At 41.0% G+C, this 19,241-nt stretch overlaps 3 protein-coding genes across 4 annotated transcripts in view; 1 reads left to right on the top strand and 2 right to left on the bottom strand.

Annotated features, from left to right (window-relative positions):
• Window positions 1–73: 73 nt before the first annotated feature.
• Window positions 74–3,860, bottom strand: bhlhe41 (basic helix-loop-helix family, member e41). 2 transcript variants are annotated; one of them, XM_068722766.1, is made up of 5 exons: window positions 3,518–3,860; window positions 3,357–3,423; window positions 3,131–3,241; window positions 2,918–3,029; window positions 74–2,657 (listed from the first exon to the last, which is right to left on the bottom strand). In XM_068722766.1, the coding sequence occupies exons 1-5, from the start codon at window positions 3,577–3,579 to the stop codon at window positions 1,714–1,716; spliced, it is 1,296 nt and encodes a 431-aa protein (XP_068578867.1). In that variant the 5' UTR covers window positions 3,580–3,860; the 3' UTR covers window positions 74–1,713. The 2 variants fall into 2 exon arrangements, with proteins under 2 accessions (XP_068578867.1, XP_068578868.1); XM_068722767.1 differs by having other exon boundaries at window positions 3,131–3,238; window positions 3,518–3,857.
• Window positions 3,861–5,251: 1,391 nt separating this feature from the next.
• On the top strand, window positions 5,252–12,746 carry sspn (sarcospan (Kras oncogene-associated gene)). The gene is made up of 3 exons (XM_068722768.1): window positions 5,252–5,690; window positions 8,896–8,982; window positions 10,897–12,746. Exons 1-3 carry the CDS (start codon window positions 5,460–5,462, stop codon window positions 11,254–11,256), a joined length of 678 nt encoding a protein of 225 aa, XP_068578869.1. The 5' UTR covers window positions 5,252–5,459; the 3' UTR covers window positions 11,257–12,746.
• A 3,242-nt stretch (window positions 12,747–15,988) lies between these two features.
• itpr2 (inositol 1,4,5-trisphosphate receptor, type 2) overlaps window positions 15,989–19,241 on the bottom strand; it is a 53,390-nt gene continuing 50,137 nt past the window's right edge. The window contains exons 56-57 of the mRNA XM_068723733.1: window positions 18,224–18,385; window positions 15,989–16,880 (exon numbers count right to left, since the gene is read on the bottom strand). Coding sequence (XP_068579834.1) covers window positions 16,800–16,880; window positions 18,224–18,385 — 243 coding nt within the window. The 3' untranslated portion in view covers window positions 15,989–16,799. The remainder of the gene's footprint in view (window positions 16,881–18,223; window positions 18,386–19,241) is intronic.

Genomic DNA, 19,241 nt, shown 5'->3' with positions numbered 1-19,241 from the left:
GTGTAAAGCATTAACGAAATGTGCAACAGTTGCTCATTTAAATCTTTAAAAAAATCCATAGACTTCTACAACATTGACTTAGACATGTATACTTTATGGTATATTCACAAAAAAATATTTACAGACACACATGCCACTTTATATAACAGTTGATAACAGATTTGAGTCAAAACCAGCTGAAGTAAACTACAAAAGCAATGTCATGTATGCAAAATACAATGAAAATCATCTGTTTATTCGGTCACATGTGAAACTTAAAAAAGCTGAATATCACTATACTTTCAGGAATTAATCTCATAGAAAACAGGTCAAGATAAAGTTTTTAAAACTTCAATGATCATGAGTGATGGTCACATGACCACAGCTTCTTTCCCACCTTTGTAAAATATTTGAAAAGCAAGATTTTACATAATGATAGCATATAACACAGATCTTGGTGTGTCATGGGGTGCAGGGTTTTTCAAATCTGATTATGATTTGAATCATTTTTCTTTGAAATAGCCAGAAATAAGCAGTGTTTTGTCAAATCTGGCAAATGACTTAATGACCACTTAACTGCATGAAATCATCACAAAGCATGTGGTATCTCTCTCTTTTTTTTAATGAAATCATTTTTTTTATTATTTCAAGACAACTCAACACAATAAAAAGGTTCTAAGAGAACTACAGTGATTTACTCTCAAAGTTATGAGGTGACTGTTTGGGAGAGTAAGAGCAGAAAAAGTGCACTTTACGTCTCAAAGAGTAAAGATCATCCTACATACAAACTTTAACAGCTGGGAAAATACAGGTACATTCAATATCAAAGATCTATAAGGTGCTATCCTACAATGTTTCTTGGAGGTACAGGAGGTCACCGCATCTCGGTGCTGAAATGCCTCATTCAGGGGGCATACAATATCAGGTCAAGCAGCCCCTTGTAAATGAAGGGTTTCTTCTTTCAATTATTCTGAATGACTTCAGGGATTACTGTTTTTTTTTTCTTTCCTCACAAGAACAAACAAGTAAATGAAACCAGAGTAAACTCTGTAAATGTGTAAAATGAGTTGAGGGCAACCAGGCATAATACCTTTCCCATAATTCACCATTTATTATCTTAATTATGTTAAAGTAGCTGCTCTTTGTATGTATTGTTAATGATGGAAATACCATTAATTTATCTTTAGGAGGGAGAGTCATGTGCCTCCCAATCAGCCTACCCCATGCAAAGTTGGGGATGAGGTACTGTGGGCGTTCCACTTCCGGGGGCACTTCTTTTATAGCCCCATTTACATGTTAATGAATCAGTTTTCCAGGTAATAATATTTACAGTCAGAGTCAGCCAAACTCTTAATAACCTTGGCAGAGGGTCAGTTGCAACTTCATACATCCAAAGAGACACGCTGATTGGGATATTGCGCACTGTTGTAGTACTCAAAGTTTTGGCACCAATATTGCCACTTCAAAATATTTTATCAAAGAGGATAAAAAACTAACTCCAGCACAACACAGCCGTGTATTAATTTCAATCATTGTCGATAATCTTTTAGTTTGACTAATCTAGCATAAGTGCAAAAGGCACACTCAGTCACAACTGTCCCCTGTTTCGCCAATATATTGTACATGAGAAACCCTTCTGTGAAACCTCGTTATATAACTAGCCTAACTTTAAAAAAAAAGGAAATACATTAACTCCTCAGCAGAATGCACGGAAAGGTAACACGGACAACGAAATTAGCTCGTTTGACAAGCAGAAAACTGATCACGAGGACTGTTCTTGCTCTCTTGGGACGTATCGGCTACGTCATCCTCCCCGTAGTCACTCGCGGGACTATCCTCGCGCTCCTCCGGTGAACCTAACTCAGCCTCGTGTGACTCGTCGCTGTCTGGACTGTGGAAGTCCTTGGACTGAGAAGAGGCTCCAACTTGCACAGACAAGCCGGGGAAAGCGGCAGCAGCAGCCGCGGCCGCTGCTGCTGAAGCGTGTGCAGGGTACAGCCAGGGGAACGGGGATGCCAGGGCGGCCGCCGCTGGGTACATGTACTTTTCAATGTTGCTTTTGTCGAAAAAAGGCATATAAGTCGCCGCGGCAGAAGGGTTGATGAAGTAGAAAGGCATGCAAATGGGTGTCTGCTGTCCCACACCGCTTATTCCCATCAAAGAGTTCATAAACGCCAGATCGGGCCTAGTGGGGTCTGTGCCCCCTAACCCGTTCCCAGGCCAGTTCATCTTTGGTTTTTTGGCAGCGCGATCATCTCCAAACTCTTGCTTGATCTTCACTGCCTTGAGTCCCTGCGCCTTATTGCGCTCACATTCTTTATCTTTGCCATCGCTCTTTTCAGCTTCGCCCCCGTATCCGCTGTCCGTGTCTGTGTCATTCTCGTTGAGCTCCCCGCCTTGGGTCCTCTGGATGACCGGGACACAATTAGCTTGGCTGTCGGCTTTGTGCCCGTCCTGTGTGTCCCCGGCGGGTAGCTGATGCTGGAGCGGCAGCGCGCCGGACTGGAACTGCGCCAGCACCTTGTGAAGGTGGTTGATGAGCTGCGCGCACCTCTGCTCTCGTGTCGTCCAGTTCTCAAACTGACTCAGGTACTGCAGGACCTCTTTGGCACAGGCCTGGAACCCGGAGTGGAACGCATCCAGATCTGCATGTATGGAAGATTTCATAGACCGGTCCCCTGCGAAACATGCAGTTTAAAGATCATTATATTGTAAATTCTAGCACATCACAAGCCAATGACCAGATAAAATGGGCGCGTTTCGATGGCACGTTTTAAAATACTGTAGTGATATTCTCAAAATGCGCATTATTCTCTATATAAGCCTTTGTTCCATGCACGTCCATGTTCTGCTACTGTAAAAACAGACTTTCTCTACTAAGGACTAAAAAAAGTTTCATGTAAAACGTTTATATTAACTTCAGGTTTGTTCAGCTTACCATTCTGCAAAGCAATGATCTTCTGGTGTTGCTGCTCAGTGACAGCAGTCAGTGCGTTTAAATGTTTCAACGTTAACTCCAGGACAACCGCTTTCTCCAAATGCCCGAGCGTCTGAGGAGAAAAACAAAGGTTCAGTTGGTTTACGACTTGTCATATCTTGTAAAACCAGGTTCGGTAAGCGCGTAAAACGTTTTGTAGTGCCATGAACTCACCGACAGCTTCAGATGTTCGGGTAACAAATCCTTTAGCTGGCCAATACATTCGTTGATTCTGTCTCTCCTCTTCTTCTCTATTAACCGGTGTGGTAACTTGTATGCATCCTGCTGGCAAAAACAAGTATTTGCATATTCTTATGAGTTTCATGCACACACAAAGGTTGGTTAATGAAAACAACAAACTCAATATTTAGATTGCCTTAGTATAATAAACCACACGCACCTTCCCACCATCCTCTCGTTTTATTCCTCTTTTGGATTTGCACATGTAGAGAGAGGGGTAATCCACCCTAAGGTAAAGAGTAAAGTGTCCGGTTATTCACCAGGTTGTCATAACAGTTTATCGGACAGAGTTTGACATAGTTTGCCAAAAGCGACACTCACCCCAAGAAATCGGCGTGCTCCATAAACTGTCTGTCCTGTAAATGCGGTATTCTTTCATCCATCACGTCTCTGCTGCTCCTGAGCTTCTTTGGGGAATGGTTGTTATTTCCACGACCCACACACGAACGGCTGAGGGAGATGATGCACAGTGCGTGTCCTCCAGTGGAGCTGTGCTTTAGACTGATGTCTATAGTTCCCTGAGCTGCCACTTTGCAAAGCCGTCGGTGCTGTGGTTAGAGCGCACGCGCGCCTCCGGTAGGGAACAGCTTCCGACTCACGTGTAGCCTGCACCAGCACAAAGTCCGGTAATTAGACCTCCTCTGTGTTAAAGCAGCTATCGCCGCTTTTCGTTTAGCGATGTAGTCTTAATACTTTTGACCTGGGTGCTAAAACGTGATTCATGTGCAAAATGTAGAAGGGGAAATAGCGCACAGGCGTGAGGAGGAACAAACAAAGACACATAATCATCAGTTCACTAACGGTAGTGTTGATATATATAATTTGGGTCTTAAACCTCGCAACTCGAGCTTGTCTTACTGAGTGTACAGGCGTTTAAGTGACTGGATAGGCTGTTAAGTCCAATGTGATCGACAATTAGACAGAAATCCTAAAACTGTTTAGCACACATTCACAGTTTAGAGGTCCCAAATGCTTCTCCGTCATTTAAAAACAAAAAACATTATATTTTTCCCCTGTTGTTAATGATAAAAACAACACTTCAACAGGGACATTCCTGATCTCACCATAACATAATACAATGCATGCTAGTATACACTGAAAACATAGAGGTTAATATGAAGTAAATACAGTCAGAGCGTAAACAAATACTGGAAATGTGCGCATGTGCACGCCGTGCGCGTCCGTCACTCCATGTCGTTACCCGGAGCAGGGCAAGGTAACCTATTCATACATCTCCAGCCGTTCAAAGCTGCGTTGTCAGTAACCATGGCACCGACCCAAGTGTGTGCTCAAACACGTGCGTCGAGGTTCTTTATTAATCTCAGCATGGGTGCTGCTCTCCCACCTTCATCTGAGTGTCTTTGTATAATAATAAAATATTAATAATAATTTGACAAAGATCAGGGTGATAATTTCTAGATGAGATTTTGTGACTTTGATTTTTTGATTTGTCTGATCTTCTAAAACTATACATTTTCAAAGAATCCTCAAATGTCTCAAATATAATTCAAAGTCACTCAATTTGTGTTGTTATTGCTATATTCTCTAGTGATAAAAGTAAGCAAGGTTCAGAACCTTCCATCAGAAATGTCTTTTTACAAATTATAAAAGTTGAATAAATGACTCCAGGAAGTTAATCTGATTGTCAGTGACACCTGTTCCTCTCTTGAGAACACTTAAGTGCTCAAAAACACTCAAATCTGAGCCCCCCTAATGCCCTCACATGCCTTATGATTACATTACTTCTTCCTGTAAGTCATGTGACTCTTTCTGGCTGGCAGCATATGGCTCTCTTGTGTAACACTGCTGACAAAGAATGATCCAATCACTTCGGCTCTCAAATGAAGTGTGACCTCCTCTGCGCTGGCTTTTCATTAACTCATACCTGCTGATTTGCCTCTGTGTTCTCCCTTTCTTGCCTTTAATGTAAGTACAAGTGAAATCCTCTCACAGTCGTATGTTGGAATCCCCCTTTGTGACTTCCTGCCCCCCTTCCCTCCTCTTCCTTTCCTCCACAGTATGCTGCCTGCTCTATATGTGGCACTGGAATCCAGTCCAAATGTTTTCCATATTAGTTCAGAGCCTTCTCTGTTTCCAAATAGCAGCCAGGCTGGGCTATGGTGAGAGGAGGCCTTGGCAGGGAGGGGAAGGGTAGGAGAGAGAGAGAAAGAGAGACAGCAGGCAGGCTCATCCACCCCAAAACACTGCAACAGCAAAAGTCGAGAGTACAGAAAGGGACAAGAGTGTAAAGTAAAGTGGAGAAATGGGGCAGGGGCAGAAAGGTTCCTCAGACAAGGAGGGCAAGAAGAAGAAGAAGAGAGATGAAAGCCCAGCGCCAGAGGACGGACACAAATGCAGAGTCTGCCGCTTCCCTCTGCTCATCGCCCTGCTCCAGCTGCTGTTGGGGGTGGCCGTCACGGTTGTGGCCTTCCTTATGTTGGCCATCAGCCCCTCACTCCTGACCAGGGAGACGCCACACTGGGCTGGAATTATTGTAAGCTCCATCCTTACACTCTAACATCAGCCACTACATTCACATGTTTGCATGGACCCTGATACTTCTGCATGACCCTCCGTATTCCTCAATGTGTTGTCCAATCTTCACCACACTGCATGTCAACACTGGCCCTTTCCACTTGCAGCCAGACAGTCACTGTAGGCATGGGAAATCACTGGTATTGTCATGTTCTAATAAGTGTCCATCTGTCACATTCACCTGGATGGATACACCTCAATCTACAATCCGTCTCAGTCACAATAGCCTGCTTGCACCTTCTGTTGTTTTTGTTTTATGTCCAACAACTGCTGAACATCTGGCCTGATGAGACAAACCAGCAAATCACAGCATGTCATATTGTGAAATGTGATGTTCATTCTGTACTTTTTCACACCTCATCACCTCAAAATGGAAACTCTTTGCATGTGAAATATTGTATGGAAGTTGCAGTTTAAGTTGATACATTTAAAGTAATAATTTCAAAGATTGTAATTTAACTCCTTCACAGACATATTGAAGGGAAAACAATATTAGACACAAATTGTCAGTCTACAGTAAAATGTTTGATGTTGCTGGAAATTCCAAGCTTTTTAAAGCGCCTAAACGCACCTTGACACTATTAACGGGTGCATTTCTATCCACAGCAATGTGCACATTAGACGAGATATACAATAGTACAGCTGTACCAACATACAATGACAGACACCAGTACAGGTCTGGGCTGCCACAAAGTCGCAGTGAGCCTCAGCCTTAGGGTGGAGTCAGCAGCCATTTTAGTCAAGTTTAACCGACTTGCACTGGTAATCGGTCGGCCATCAGACCTCTGGAGCTTGTCCAGAAAGCCGCAGCTCGCCTGGTGTTCAATCGCCCCAAGTTCTCCCACACAACTTCCTTTCTCCGTTCTCTACTCTGGCTACCTGTAAGAGCTCACATCCAGTTTAAGACTCTGGTGCTAGCCTACAGGGCAGTGAAAGGAACAGCTCCTTCCTGTCTCCAGGCCCTGGTCAAGCCTTACACCCCCGCCCGACCACTTCGCTCTGCTGCCTCGGGGCGATTGGTTGCCTCGTCGCTCAGAGGTCCTGGCGGCCGATCGACCCGGTCACGGCTGTTTTCTGTCCTGGACCCACAGTGGTGGAATGAACTTCCCACTGACGTCAGGACAGCGGAGTCGCTGCCCATCTTTCGGCGCAGGCTGAAAACCCACCTCTTCAGGAAGTGCTACCCTGAGCCTTCCACTTAGCGCTTATTGTATTCATACTAGCTTGTTGCACTTATTGTATTCGTATTACTTATAGCACTAACTGTTTTTCTTGTTTCTGTACTTTGGCTCTGAGTTATGCTCTGCTTCATGCTCTTAGATGCTTGTTTGGAAAAGGAAATGACTTCTGGTGACTAGTAGTTCTTTTGATTACCAATGTTGGAGGCACTTATTGTAAGTCGCTTTGGATAAAAGCGTCTGCTAAATGATTGTAATGTAATGTAATGTAATGGTAATAGTTATGTTTGTGGACACCTGTAACCAGTAAACATGGCCAAAACACAGAGACAGCCTCAGTATATCTACATAAATTATATTATAAAGGTTGTATTTACAGTCACAGTTGTACCACAAAGTAGGAGAAGCCATTCAGAGCATCATTTTCCTTGGGATTTTGGTTTTAATGATGATAGGCCTATTGCCTTTGGAATTTTATTAAAGCCTACTAGACGAGGACACAAATTTTCCCTTTTCCTTTATTGCATCTCTTTTTGCTCTGGAATGGTAATATACATATGTTTACTTACAATAGATTATATATATATATATATATATATATATATATATATATATATATATTCCTTAGCTTAATACCTTAAAAAGGAGACCAGCCATATGCAGCCTTATGGTTAAAGAGGTATTCCTGATTCATGCTATTTTTATAAATTTTTCCGAGGACTAGGCCATAAGAGGTTAAATGTCTGTTAAGTCATTATCTATCGCAGAATGAGGTTACACAATGGTGATTAAACCTACGGCCCACTGATAGCCCTTGCATTTGTAGTATTACTTTGATTGATAAATAGCACTTACAGGTAAGAGGAGAAATATGAATTTTTGATTTTGGGTTGAAGTTCCATTAAATGAATTATTGAGAAGTAAGGGTGAAATCAGCTGAACTGTCAGCTGAAGTGTTAGAGAAGAGGTAAGCTCAAAGTAACTGAAATGCTAGTGAACATGTAAGCGCTGAAAGCAGTTGAAAAATAAGAAATGAGGACAGGCAAAGTTATATTTTTATTTGGAGAGATGAAAGTTTAGATGCCTGTTAACCAATGAAAGCAATTAAAATGTAATTTGAAATGCTAGAAAGATGAAGTGTGTTGGCAGATGACATGTAACATGCTAAAAGCAACTAGTTCAAGTATAAGTTAATAATAGTGTTAAATGGTTCTTTGCTGTTTTAATTTATTTTTATTCTTTTGAGTGAACAATGATTAACTGTCTTTGTGAAATGTTATATATAAAACAACAAAAACGTACATTTTACCTATCATCATAATTTGGAAGACGATTTAAAGTCACATTTTGGTTTTAGAAAAGAACGTGTTGGTCCTGTTTGGATCCTATCCTAGCTTATCACAGACGCTATCTGCTCTCGAAAACATCCCTGTACACCAACATCCCGAGGTAGATCCTCACGAGATCCAGCCAAGTGGAAAACACTGAGGTCATCAAGAACTTTCCAGAGAATCCTGAGTGCTTAAAAACCTGAGAAAAACATTTAAATAAGATGCTGCACGCCAGTCACAAGACTCCAATTTCACTGAAGAGATAGAGTGTGAGCATGTCTGTGTGAGAGAGAGGGAGAGACAGAGGGAGAGAGGGAGACAGAAAGAAAGAGAGAGAGAGAGAGAGAGAGAGAGAGAGAGAGGTATAATGTAATCGGATGACTGCTTAGTGCTGATTCATGCAATATTAAGAGACACCCCTGAAAACCTGGCCACAAAATACTTTCTAGAACAAGATTCTTGTTTCTATACTGTGTCTACTATAAATACTGTGCAACTTACAGTAGGTATATATAATAGCAACAAGGGACAAATGCAAGTGCTTGGGGTAATTGCATTTTTGTTGATGTTGAAACAAGTATTATGTTGATAATTTCATTGTCCTGATATGAGTGAGTGAATCTAATCAAACTGTTTTTTTGATGTGTTGTTGCAGCTATGTTTAGTTTCCATCCTGGGCTTTATCCTGTACTGTATCACCTACCTCCCTGATGAGAGAACATCTGGGCAATTCATTGGCAAGGTGGGTCCACGCACCTTATTTTACACATTGTTTGCAGAAGTGAAAGTGAACAAATTAGTTTGTGAATGACAATCCATCATGTCATGTATGGAGTCAAATCAAGTTTCCCTATTAGTGCACAATATGTCTCTTTGAATTTGACAAATGGTATATAAAATCTTAGTTACAGTGAAGATATGATGAGATGGGTCAGTGTATTTTTGAGACCTTTGCAGAGGTGTATGTTTTACTCACCAAGCTACTGCAATTGTTAGCGGACTGTTCTTAAGGAGCTGCAACTGTAAATGGCATAGAGACAAAGGCATTTAACTGCATTCTTGTTAAGAGTTCTGTGGGGATTCCTACGAGTGAATGAATGCATTCATTAATCATACTTGATTGTATAGCTTAATTAGTAGCACAACAGAACACATGCAGTTGGAATTTCAAGGCAATTCAAATCAGTTCTCCATTGTTTTGTTTTTCTGTATGGCTCACATGTGCATACCAGGTTCCATGCATATGCTGTGAAGATCGAGTTTCAAAACACTTCAATTGTATTTTGCCTTGAAGTACAGCTAATTTGCAAAAGGGTCTTTGCAGAAATGCATGATACAAATATAATTCCAACTGTGTATGTATTCTGTAGTTTTAAATATTACCAGACTGTCTGACTCACCAAAATAACAGGGATTTAATTTACTACTTAATATACAAAGCATATTTCTTTCTTGTTGAAATATGACAGTCAATCTGTTGTACTGCACTTTTCCTCACTTTCTCATCCATAAGTACTGTTGTATCAAAAGATAACGCCAAATAAAATACTTTCGAAATATGTATGCTGGAGCAGCTTCAATTTGCCTGCAGTGTCTCTTTCTCTGGTCCTAAAAGCAAATGTGCTTTAATTAATTAATGCTATTAATTAAAAAAGCTCAATGATCAAATGGCTTTACAATATATTTTTCTTTAGTTTCAGAATGTATGTTTATTTTTTCAATTACCATTGGAGCAAAGCGAGCAACAAGTTGAGTTAGTATGTTAGTTAACGAGAGACATTCTGAAGTTAAGTGTTACTATGTTGTCAGATGAAGGTCCTGGCTCTCTGATAAGCCTTTCAAATTATTATTTACTGTTTTAAGATGCTCAGTTGAGTTTAGAAGCACTCACTGAAAAATGTGACACCATTTGAACTGCAAACAACAACAACGTGATCGTTGACTCCTTTCGATTTCTACCTCCTTTGGTGTTTCAGATCGTCTCCATTTAGAGAAGTACATAATGTTCAACACAGTGCTTGTCGGTGCACTTGCTGTACATACAATTCCCTGCAACCAACCATACTCCAGATTTCACAGCTGTTTTAAAATGAACATAAATGCCATTTAAAATCGAGCACTGCTCATCAGTTGCATAATGCCATAAGCAGCATGTTACTAAGAGCAAAATACACCAGCGAATGATAGCTCCTGTTATATAAGCGAAGGATTAAGATAAAGGTTTAGTGTTATTGAGATTGTGCCATTGCATAAACAACATAAAGCCTCTGACACATTTTACAAGTGTATTTTTAGACGTTCTCTGTTGTTTAACATACTCACAGGTCGTGCACTAAAGGTGGGAAGCAGCTTTAGCTCTAGGGCAGTCTTGCATGTGCCGTGTCTCCTATGTGCTAAGAGCTGGGCTGCAACTCTAAGGGTCAGGCCTTGTAGCATTGTGGGTAATCTCTTTGAATTCAACTTGCCATAGGCACTGAGCCAGCATGTCTGTCTCTAAGCTACACTTTTGGCACTAGGTTAATCATGAGACAACAGACTAAAGCAGGAGCCAGACTTGTAGTATAAGAAACACAAGTTGAAGACAAGAAAATGTTTTCCGATCAAAGCTTTCAAGGTAAAAGTGCTTGACATCTGACTTGTCCTCTGCCCTCTACAGATCCTGTACTTTGTCATGTGTACAATCGGCCTGGTCATATCAGTTCTGGCTATGTCATTTGCTGGACACCACCACTCACAGACCAGTGGCTTCAGCTGTGAGCAGGTGGGAGTGGACTGTGTGTGCAAACTGGATCAAAATGACCCAATAGCCCGCACCTTCACCTACGAGGGCGCCAGCGACTGTGAGTGGATCACTGGGACGCTCACACTCTACTTCCTGCTCCAGATCGTGCTGAACCTGGTCCAAGCAATCGTGTGTGCCGTCGGTGCCTTTATCATGTGGAAGCACCGTTACCAGGTCTTTTTCGCCGGCCTTCAGATTGGCTCTCCCTCTTCTCAGCAGTGGCAGAAGGTTTAACACGATGATGAAAGAGTTGATGGGATGACTCTGATCACTAAGATCAGGTTGGAGGGTAATGCCAACAGTGCGATTACACTCCGAGGGACGGGGACATTTGCCTTTGTGGTGTGTGCCAAAGTGTCTTTTCTTTGATGTCAGTTTATATTAACCTTTTGTGGTAGTTGTTCTATAATGGCTTTTTGCACAAATTTTGTATACCATATATATACTTCCATTTTCAGACGTTATAAAAGATAACTTGAATAGATGAATAAGAGCAAAACTAAAAATAATTTGTGTAGCACGATAATTAATTTTTCACAATGTTTCTAGTTATCTGCTGATAATCAATCATAAGCACAACACTGAAACCAAAATAGCTGATTTGTTATGCACTTACCTACCAAAATGTTAACGATCTTTCCTTTGGTTTGGGTTACTGAGATTTAATGATCATGCTTAGTTGCTCCAGTGATACTTCAGGTGGCATGTTGAATCACCATGTTGTCAAATTATGGTTTGCAAATGGTAAAGGACACTGCCTCAAGCTTTGTTTTAATTTTTCACATAATACAAATTAAAAAAATTGTCTAAATGCAGTAGCAAATATTACTTTATAATTGAAACATTACATTGAAGTTTTTGACTGCAGCTGCCTGCTTAACTTACTTTCAGTGTTTGACACACTAAAAGCAACTTGATAGATTAATTCCACGAGATGGATTTATTTTGCTATTATACAAAGTTATGCAGCTCTGTAAATATTGCATAAAATCCTTGATGGAAAACAACAGTTAAGTATTTTTCAGGTGATAAAAGTAACCCCCGTAATACTCCAAACAGTCCAGTAACATACACTAAAAACAGCTCCTGACAGCAGTAACACAAGATGAGCAGGGTACACTTCATGAGACTGGATCCAGGCTGAACTGGGCTGTGGCTTGTGAAGGTGGATGCCAGGCCAGTAGCCAGCATGACTCAAACAGCCTGTTAGGAGTCACAAAGGGAGGGGGAAAGGGGGGAAGGGGTCAGGGTGAGGAAAGGGGGACTCAGACAGGCAGCTGGATGGAGGTAACTAAATCATCTCACTGTGTTTACAACATTTCAGTTGTTTTCATTCAGATATGAATGAACAAAAGAGGTCAAATTAGTATTTTCAAAATGCTTTGCCCTGTGCACAGATCCAGCTTTACTTTATTCCTATTCTCATCTCAGCTGCTGACAGCAGTCTAGAGGCCTACATGCTGCGCAGCCAAAGGTAAACGTGAGGCAGTTTCTGCATCAAATTAGATGAACCATGCGCCCATAGGGGAGGCTGTAATTAGTGTGCAATCTATTTTGTGAATGATGAAAAAGGTTGATTGACCGGGGATGATGTAAAAATATTGTTTATTCTTTACAGAATGTGATGTTTGGGGAAGGAACATTTCATTTGGATGAAAAAAAGATGCCTGTCTTTTAAGTCATACTGTTTTTGGTTACAAATACAAATCTTTGTTTCAGTTGTACGCAGTTCCCTTTTTATTGTTGTGTCACCACACATATGCAGTTAATGTATATCAACCAATTCAGACCAAAAGGTCAATGAATTGCTTTGCTTTTGTGTTTAACAACATTATTATTAGTACAGAGTGAAAACTGAGAATCAGTGAACATCTTTATCTATGCATCCTCCAAGTCATAACCATTTTAAATCTAAAGGTAAGGCCTGCATAAAGAATGAATTTGCCATCCATTTTAACAACTCTATAGTTCTTAAAGTTATGGCAGAGTCCAAATGTATGACTAATCTGTGACATCATGAAGAGACAACAGCGTCTCTGTCTGAGCCTGGCTGTGACTTAGTGTGATCGTATCATATAAGTTAACTGTGACTGCTCAAAGTGACTGATTGATAGGTCCTCAAGGATCGCTCTCTCATGACAACTCTTTTTTTTTTAAACCTGAGAAATATTATTACCATTTGTTTTTCCAGTGAGGATGGAGCTCACTTGTATAACAATCAGCAGAGAATCACCAGGATATTTAACTTAGTTATGTGTTATTGTGTGAATTATGTATTAATTCTATTTAATGATGCATTTATCACACTGTAGAAGCTCACACTGTACATGTAGTTTGAGCTTATAAAGTGTGATAAACACTATGTCTGTATACTGCATCTACATGTGAAGGAGGGCAGGGTTTTTCCATGTGTTTTGTTGTTGATACATCATGTGACTACAAAAGGCTCAATCTTGCAGCCAGACACAGGAAGTCACATGCCAGTCATCACGGGGGCATGTTTATTTATAAAAAATGACAGTGAGAAGGGACCTTCCACCCTCCTCCTGCATAACTACTTTCTGTGTGGTCAATTGATCTTTCAAGGCAAAAAACCCCAGAATGATATCTGATTCTGGTGGCCACTGACGCTGCTGTGAGTTGTTAGAAATGACTGCAGAAGACAGAAGATCAATATGTGTATTGACGGAAATTACAACAAATTTCACAGCAACTTGAAAACAGCAAACTAAACTAAATAAATACTGTATGTGAGATACAGTATTTGAATTATGCAGCAAACAACTTTAATTGTACATATTTTTGTTAAATATATAGTTTAGTTTAAATTCAAAGTTTAAATGTACATGTATTTTCCTGCTAGACGCCCTTTTGGTCCAGTCCTCTCAGTGCATCAAAGTCAGATCGCCTGACTCACTCAGGGTAAAGCACTGCCTTCTGCCACAGAGGTGTTTAGGACATTGCCTTGTATTTATTGACCTTCTCTGGGTGCTTTCTCACTCTCACTTCTGAATACACACGGTGACGCACGTGACTCTTGACTGTGGAATGCAAAGAGATAAAACAAATGACCAAAATGTGTCAAAGGTTGCCCCCCCCCCCCCCCCCCAAAGAGTACAAAGTTTAACATTTTGTCTCCATGATCAAAAGCATCAAAATATATCTAATGAAATGGTCTGTTCAGGAAGCGATGCAGACCGAAGCAGTGCATGTTTGTTTAGTATCACACTACGGCAATACGACTTTTGCCAGACAGTAATGATGGTCCTGGTATTACCCTCTCTTCCTTCTCTGAGTCCAATACATTGCAGTAATACTGCCCTTTACCCTCCTTGTCTACGCAGTGACAGCTGCTCACCATTATGGCACTGCGTGAGCTAATTTTAATGGCTGTCACAGGCAGCAGGAGAAAATACAGGCCTGCCAGCATAAACAGTGAACTGAAGCCAGAAAGGATGGGCTTCTCCGTAGAGGGTAAATTACTGGACGGGATAAAAGAGTGGTTGAGGCCTTTCTGTGATTCGTTTATCATCTCAAATATGTTAAACTAGCACAAACAATCAACCAGCCACAGCTTTGATTTATCCATTTCCACACCAGTACTGAAAGCTACGTTACATACACTGTGAACGGATGAGCGGACGACAGGCCTTAATATAACCAATGTCCAACAACTAAAAAGGGAATTTCATATCTTTAAGAGTTTACACACTGCATTGCAAAGGGAAACCACAGGTTTTTGAATAGACAGAAGCACTCAATGACAGTAACTGCTTACATTTTCACATCTTCTAGAACAGTGGTTTTGACTTACGTATGTATACCCACAGCTCTAGTCAGATCAACTAAATTATGTACACATATACAAAATTGTATTATTTTAAACAGGATGTTATCTAACACTATTCATTATATATAGTGAATATTATCACAGCAATTTGTCATACAATTGAACAAGGTCTGTTTAGTCAAATTTGCATTTGTACAACTACCACTTGTAGGGCAGAAGCTAGAGGTTTCATTTAACTACCAATTATATTTAGCTATATCTATTTATGCCATTTATTTATAATTCTGTATTTGCATTCATATTTTTAAAAATAGTATCATACAACAGCAAAGCTCACGCAGTGCTGGGCTGATGTAAATCCCATTCTGGTCTAATATCTCTGTCTACCAGCTGTTAATTAGCTGGAATGAAATGTAAAGATGAGCATAAAAATCATCAACATTTAACATTAGATGATTACCCCTGCATGCTGCATAAGTTGAAGTATGATCCTGTCTCCAGAAGACAGGTATTTTCCCTTGTCCTGCACTCCCTTCATGGAAGAGAACAAGTGTGAGTAAACTGAGTGTGGGTGGGTGCAGAGGGGGTCAGTTTGAGTGCTCATTCATCCCCAACAACAACAACAACAACAACAAGGACTGAGGCTCAACTCTGTTTGAAAGAATCTTGTTACAAATTTATTACATCTGACCACATAAAACACAATGTATTATAGACTTTGTTTAAACAGAAAGTGTCACAGGACAGTTAACATTGAGTGCATGCGCTTACAATCTGCCATTAGTTTGTGCAAGTTTAAAACACAAGGTCAGACTTAACAATCAATTGCAGTCCAAGAGAGACTATGATTTACATATAAAATTAAAATTGAAGAAAGATGAAGATGATATGAGCAGATACAGTAAATATTACAGTTATATGATGTTCATATTGTAACAAAGAACTGTAATCTTACCATCTTCAGTCTACTACATTATGTACCAATATACGATTTAGATTTAAAAGAAATTTCAAGTAAGTTCTGCACAGGTAATCATTTGTAATTCACATTTCTGTTTATATATATATATATATATATATATATATATATATATATATATATATATATATATATATATATATATATATATATATATATATATATATATATATATATATATATATATATATTTTGTAGAAATGTATTTAAAAAAAACTGAAATGGTGCAGCGAATGCATTTTTAAACAACACAGAGCATGCAAAAATAATACCTCAACTAACCAATGTTTCCAGTTACAGGCTTATATTTTTGCACTTCAAAAAAAAAAAGTGCACTCTCAGCAGTTGCAATGTACTGTTTAGAAAAGTTAATGAGTAAGGCAGCATGATACCAAAATGATACTCCAGCTAAGATTCGCACATTTTGTCATGAATTCCATCAGAAATCTAAAAGGTAAAGGGGAGACTCTCCCCCCTGGAGGCCAAAAGGCCCCAACTTCCCAAACACAGCCAATCATGACCTCTGTGTCGGCTCTCCGACACATCAGCACTGAGGACAGTCAAGGAACGAGACGTGACCGTCCGCTGACTTGACAGCACTTAAACATTAACCTTACCTTAACATTTCCCTCGACCTCTGTCTGGCACACTAACACTACGCTGGCAGATGTGTGTCGTGCCTGGCCAATCATTCACAGAGCTGAGCTCCTTTGTATGAGGGTGTGTTCAGGTGGTGAGTGTAGCATACTCCTAGTGGCCGAGAGAGCTCATAAGGCACAGTTTGAATCCCATAACGCAGTGATTGTGTCATAGAAAAGGCACTATGTCAAAAAATTGTGTCAACCCTTGCTTTCCTCTTGCATTTTGACATCAGGAATTGAAAATATGCCCATGTATTGTTCTTAAGACTGTAGTTTGTGTGCGTGTGTGTCTGCATTTCTAGCTTGTTTCTACTGCAAGCTGCAGCCAAGTTGCCCGTCACTGTGTCATGTTTGAGCCTTGAGCCCCTCAATGGGTCGTGGTGAGATGGTTGGGCTGAGGAGGACCCAGGAACCCAAGCCTCTGCTTGTTCTTCCTCTGTTCTGTCATCTGTGGAGGACACAGAGAGGGAAAAAAACATGAGACCGAGATATTATAAAAGAGATATTTCCTCTCCACGGTTGTATGCACGTCGCTTTGTTCAACCGCTGTTATGACTGAAAGCTAAAATGTCCCATGGAAACTTCCTTAGAGGACCCTGTCATGTTTTGTGCAGAACGGTTACCTGCAGGTCGAATGTTGTAAAAGTGTGGTGGAGAAGTTTTATGAATCAGATTAGATGGTGAGATGGTTTCTACAAACCATTACATTTGCGGTGTTTTTAGTGTCATAAAGACGTCACAAATGAGGGCCACAGGTTTTGTAAACCCACAAACTGTAAATGCAGGTTAAAGGAAATCAAGTATGCCGTGCAAAACTCTAAAAACCCACGCACACAAATAGCAGCACACACACACACAGTTGTGATAGTGTAAAGCGCCGAGGTCAGCAGAGGTGGTAATGAGGAAGGCACTGCAGGAGCACTTTCCACCCAGTCAGAAACAGTTGAGTTGCGCTGGTGTGAGACCTGCAGGCCTCCCCTTGTGACTGCAGAGCTGTGGTTTGGCCTGCATAAACTCCCTCACATCTCAAAGTTTCTGTTTATCATAAAGGTGGAGCGACATCCTCGCTAACCCCATGACTCAGTGTAGACTACTAAAGCTATATTGTAGTTTTGGTCAACTGCAGGCCATGTATTATTTCAGATTCAGAGATAAGGCGTCAGTGTCTTGCTCTAGGGCACTTCAACAGCACACAAACACAGCAGAGAGATGTTACAGACTGAACTGCTTAGTGAGGTTGAGAGTGGTGCTTTTTATTGTTTATTTCCCAGTAGGAGTTGTTTTCACACATCTGGCAGAAGAGGAACAAGGACAGGCCTGTGACTGGAATCACATGCAGGGGAGGCAGGTGATGAGAGTGATCAGTCACACTGCAGCAGCATAGCTAGTCATCCAAACAGCCAGCAGCACACTGGCGGCAATCAGTCGCGTTGATCGCTGATGCGATAGTCACCTAGCGTTCAGGAGCATCAAGGATCTAATAGAATTCATCTAGGTCACCGAACTCAGTAAAGACATGGATAGAAAAATGAACTCTCCGTGTGACCTCTTGCCTTGTGTATGTTTTTAGGTGAAAAGAGTCTCAAGGTCAGGTAGCACATGAAGCTCACAGTCCATGTGATATAGTTGGCTGAACGGCATGCATTTCAACACGATGCTACTCAACTTTTTTTTTTTTTCTTTTTTTTTTGCTTTAGCTTAGTCATCAGGCATTCAGTTCAGACTACCACAGTGCTCAGACCAGAGCTTTTCCCACCACAGCATGAAAAACGGCCTGAAGTGGCACTGTACCTGATCCTTGAGCTCAGCCAGCTGGCCAGACAGCTGAGCCACCAGAGTGACAGTGCTGTCCAGTTTGTCCTGCAAAGAGCGCATCTCATTCTGCTCGTTGTCTCCCTCGCTGCTCACCAGAGACATGGCTCTCATACGGGGGAACCACTCCAAGTTCTTCTCCTGGGAGAAGAGATGGGATATGAGAGAAGCAGTGAGAAAGGTGAAAGGCATAAAAGGCTAAAATAGAGCTGACTCAGTAGGGCAGAGAGACGGCCGCAGCGCTATGTTGGCACAAACAATGGCAAGGCGGATTTGCATAGACGTGCATGGAGCATTACAGAGCTAAAGCCAGACTGCAGGGGGAGAGTAAACAGAGAAGGTATTGGTAATTGGAGACAGGCGTGGAGGTTTAATATTAAACATTCAATCAGAATGGAAGCTGCTCTCTGTTTTGCGCTTGACAGTGTAAAATGTTTTAAGCAGCACTGCTGTCTCTTGGATACTGTGGATAGCAATTATACACTAAATGAACAGTTACTGGCATTTCAATTCTCACCCACTCCATAGGCACACTGTTGATGTGGGAATGAGTCACTGTCGTCTATCAAGAAAACAACTGGGAGTATAGTCTTATTAATGTGTGTGTGTGTGTGTGTGTGTGTGTGTGTGTGTGTGTGTGTGTGTGTGTGTGTGTGTGTGTGTTTGTGTGTATGCTCTCATGCAAACTGAGACATCTAATTTATCATGTGTTTTTCCAACAGCGCGGTGGACAGAGCAAACCATCTGCAATGAAGCCATGAGAACACAGTGAGCAAAAGGAACCTATGGCATTATGTAATGGACTTAAGTGCGTCTGTGTTTGTATACGTGTGGGTGTGTGTACTGTTGCTGTGCATCTGCATGGATATGTACATAGCAGACAGAGCAAGAGTGTGTGTTTTACAACATGCATGCTCTTGAAAGGGAGATAGGTTTCACAGAGACAGACTGCCATCAGCTGATTTTATGTAATATTCCTTTGCTCATTCTTCTGATG

Source organism: Cebidichthys violaceus, unplaced genomic scaffold (genome assembly GCF_023349555.1).
Source record: "Cebidichthys violaceus isolate CVI_PGR_0920_01 unplaced genomic scaffold, fCebVio1.0.p SCAF_3, whole genome shotgun sequence".
In the NCBI taxonomy this organism is placed as follows: Eukaryota; Metazoa; Chordata; class Actinopteri; order Perciformes; family Stichaeidae; genus Cebidichthys; species Cebidichthys violaceus.
The sequence above is the reverse complement of the archived record's forward strand: the minus strand, read 5'-3'. Positions and strand labels throughout refer to the sequence as shown.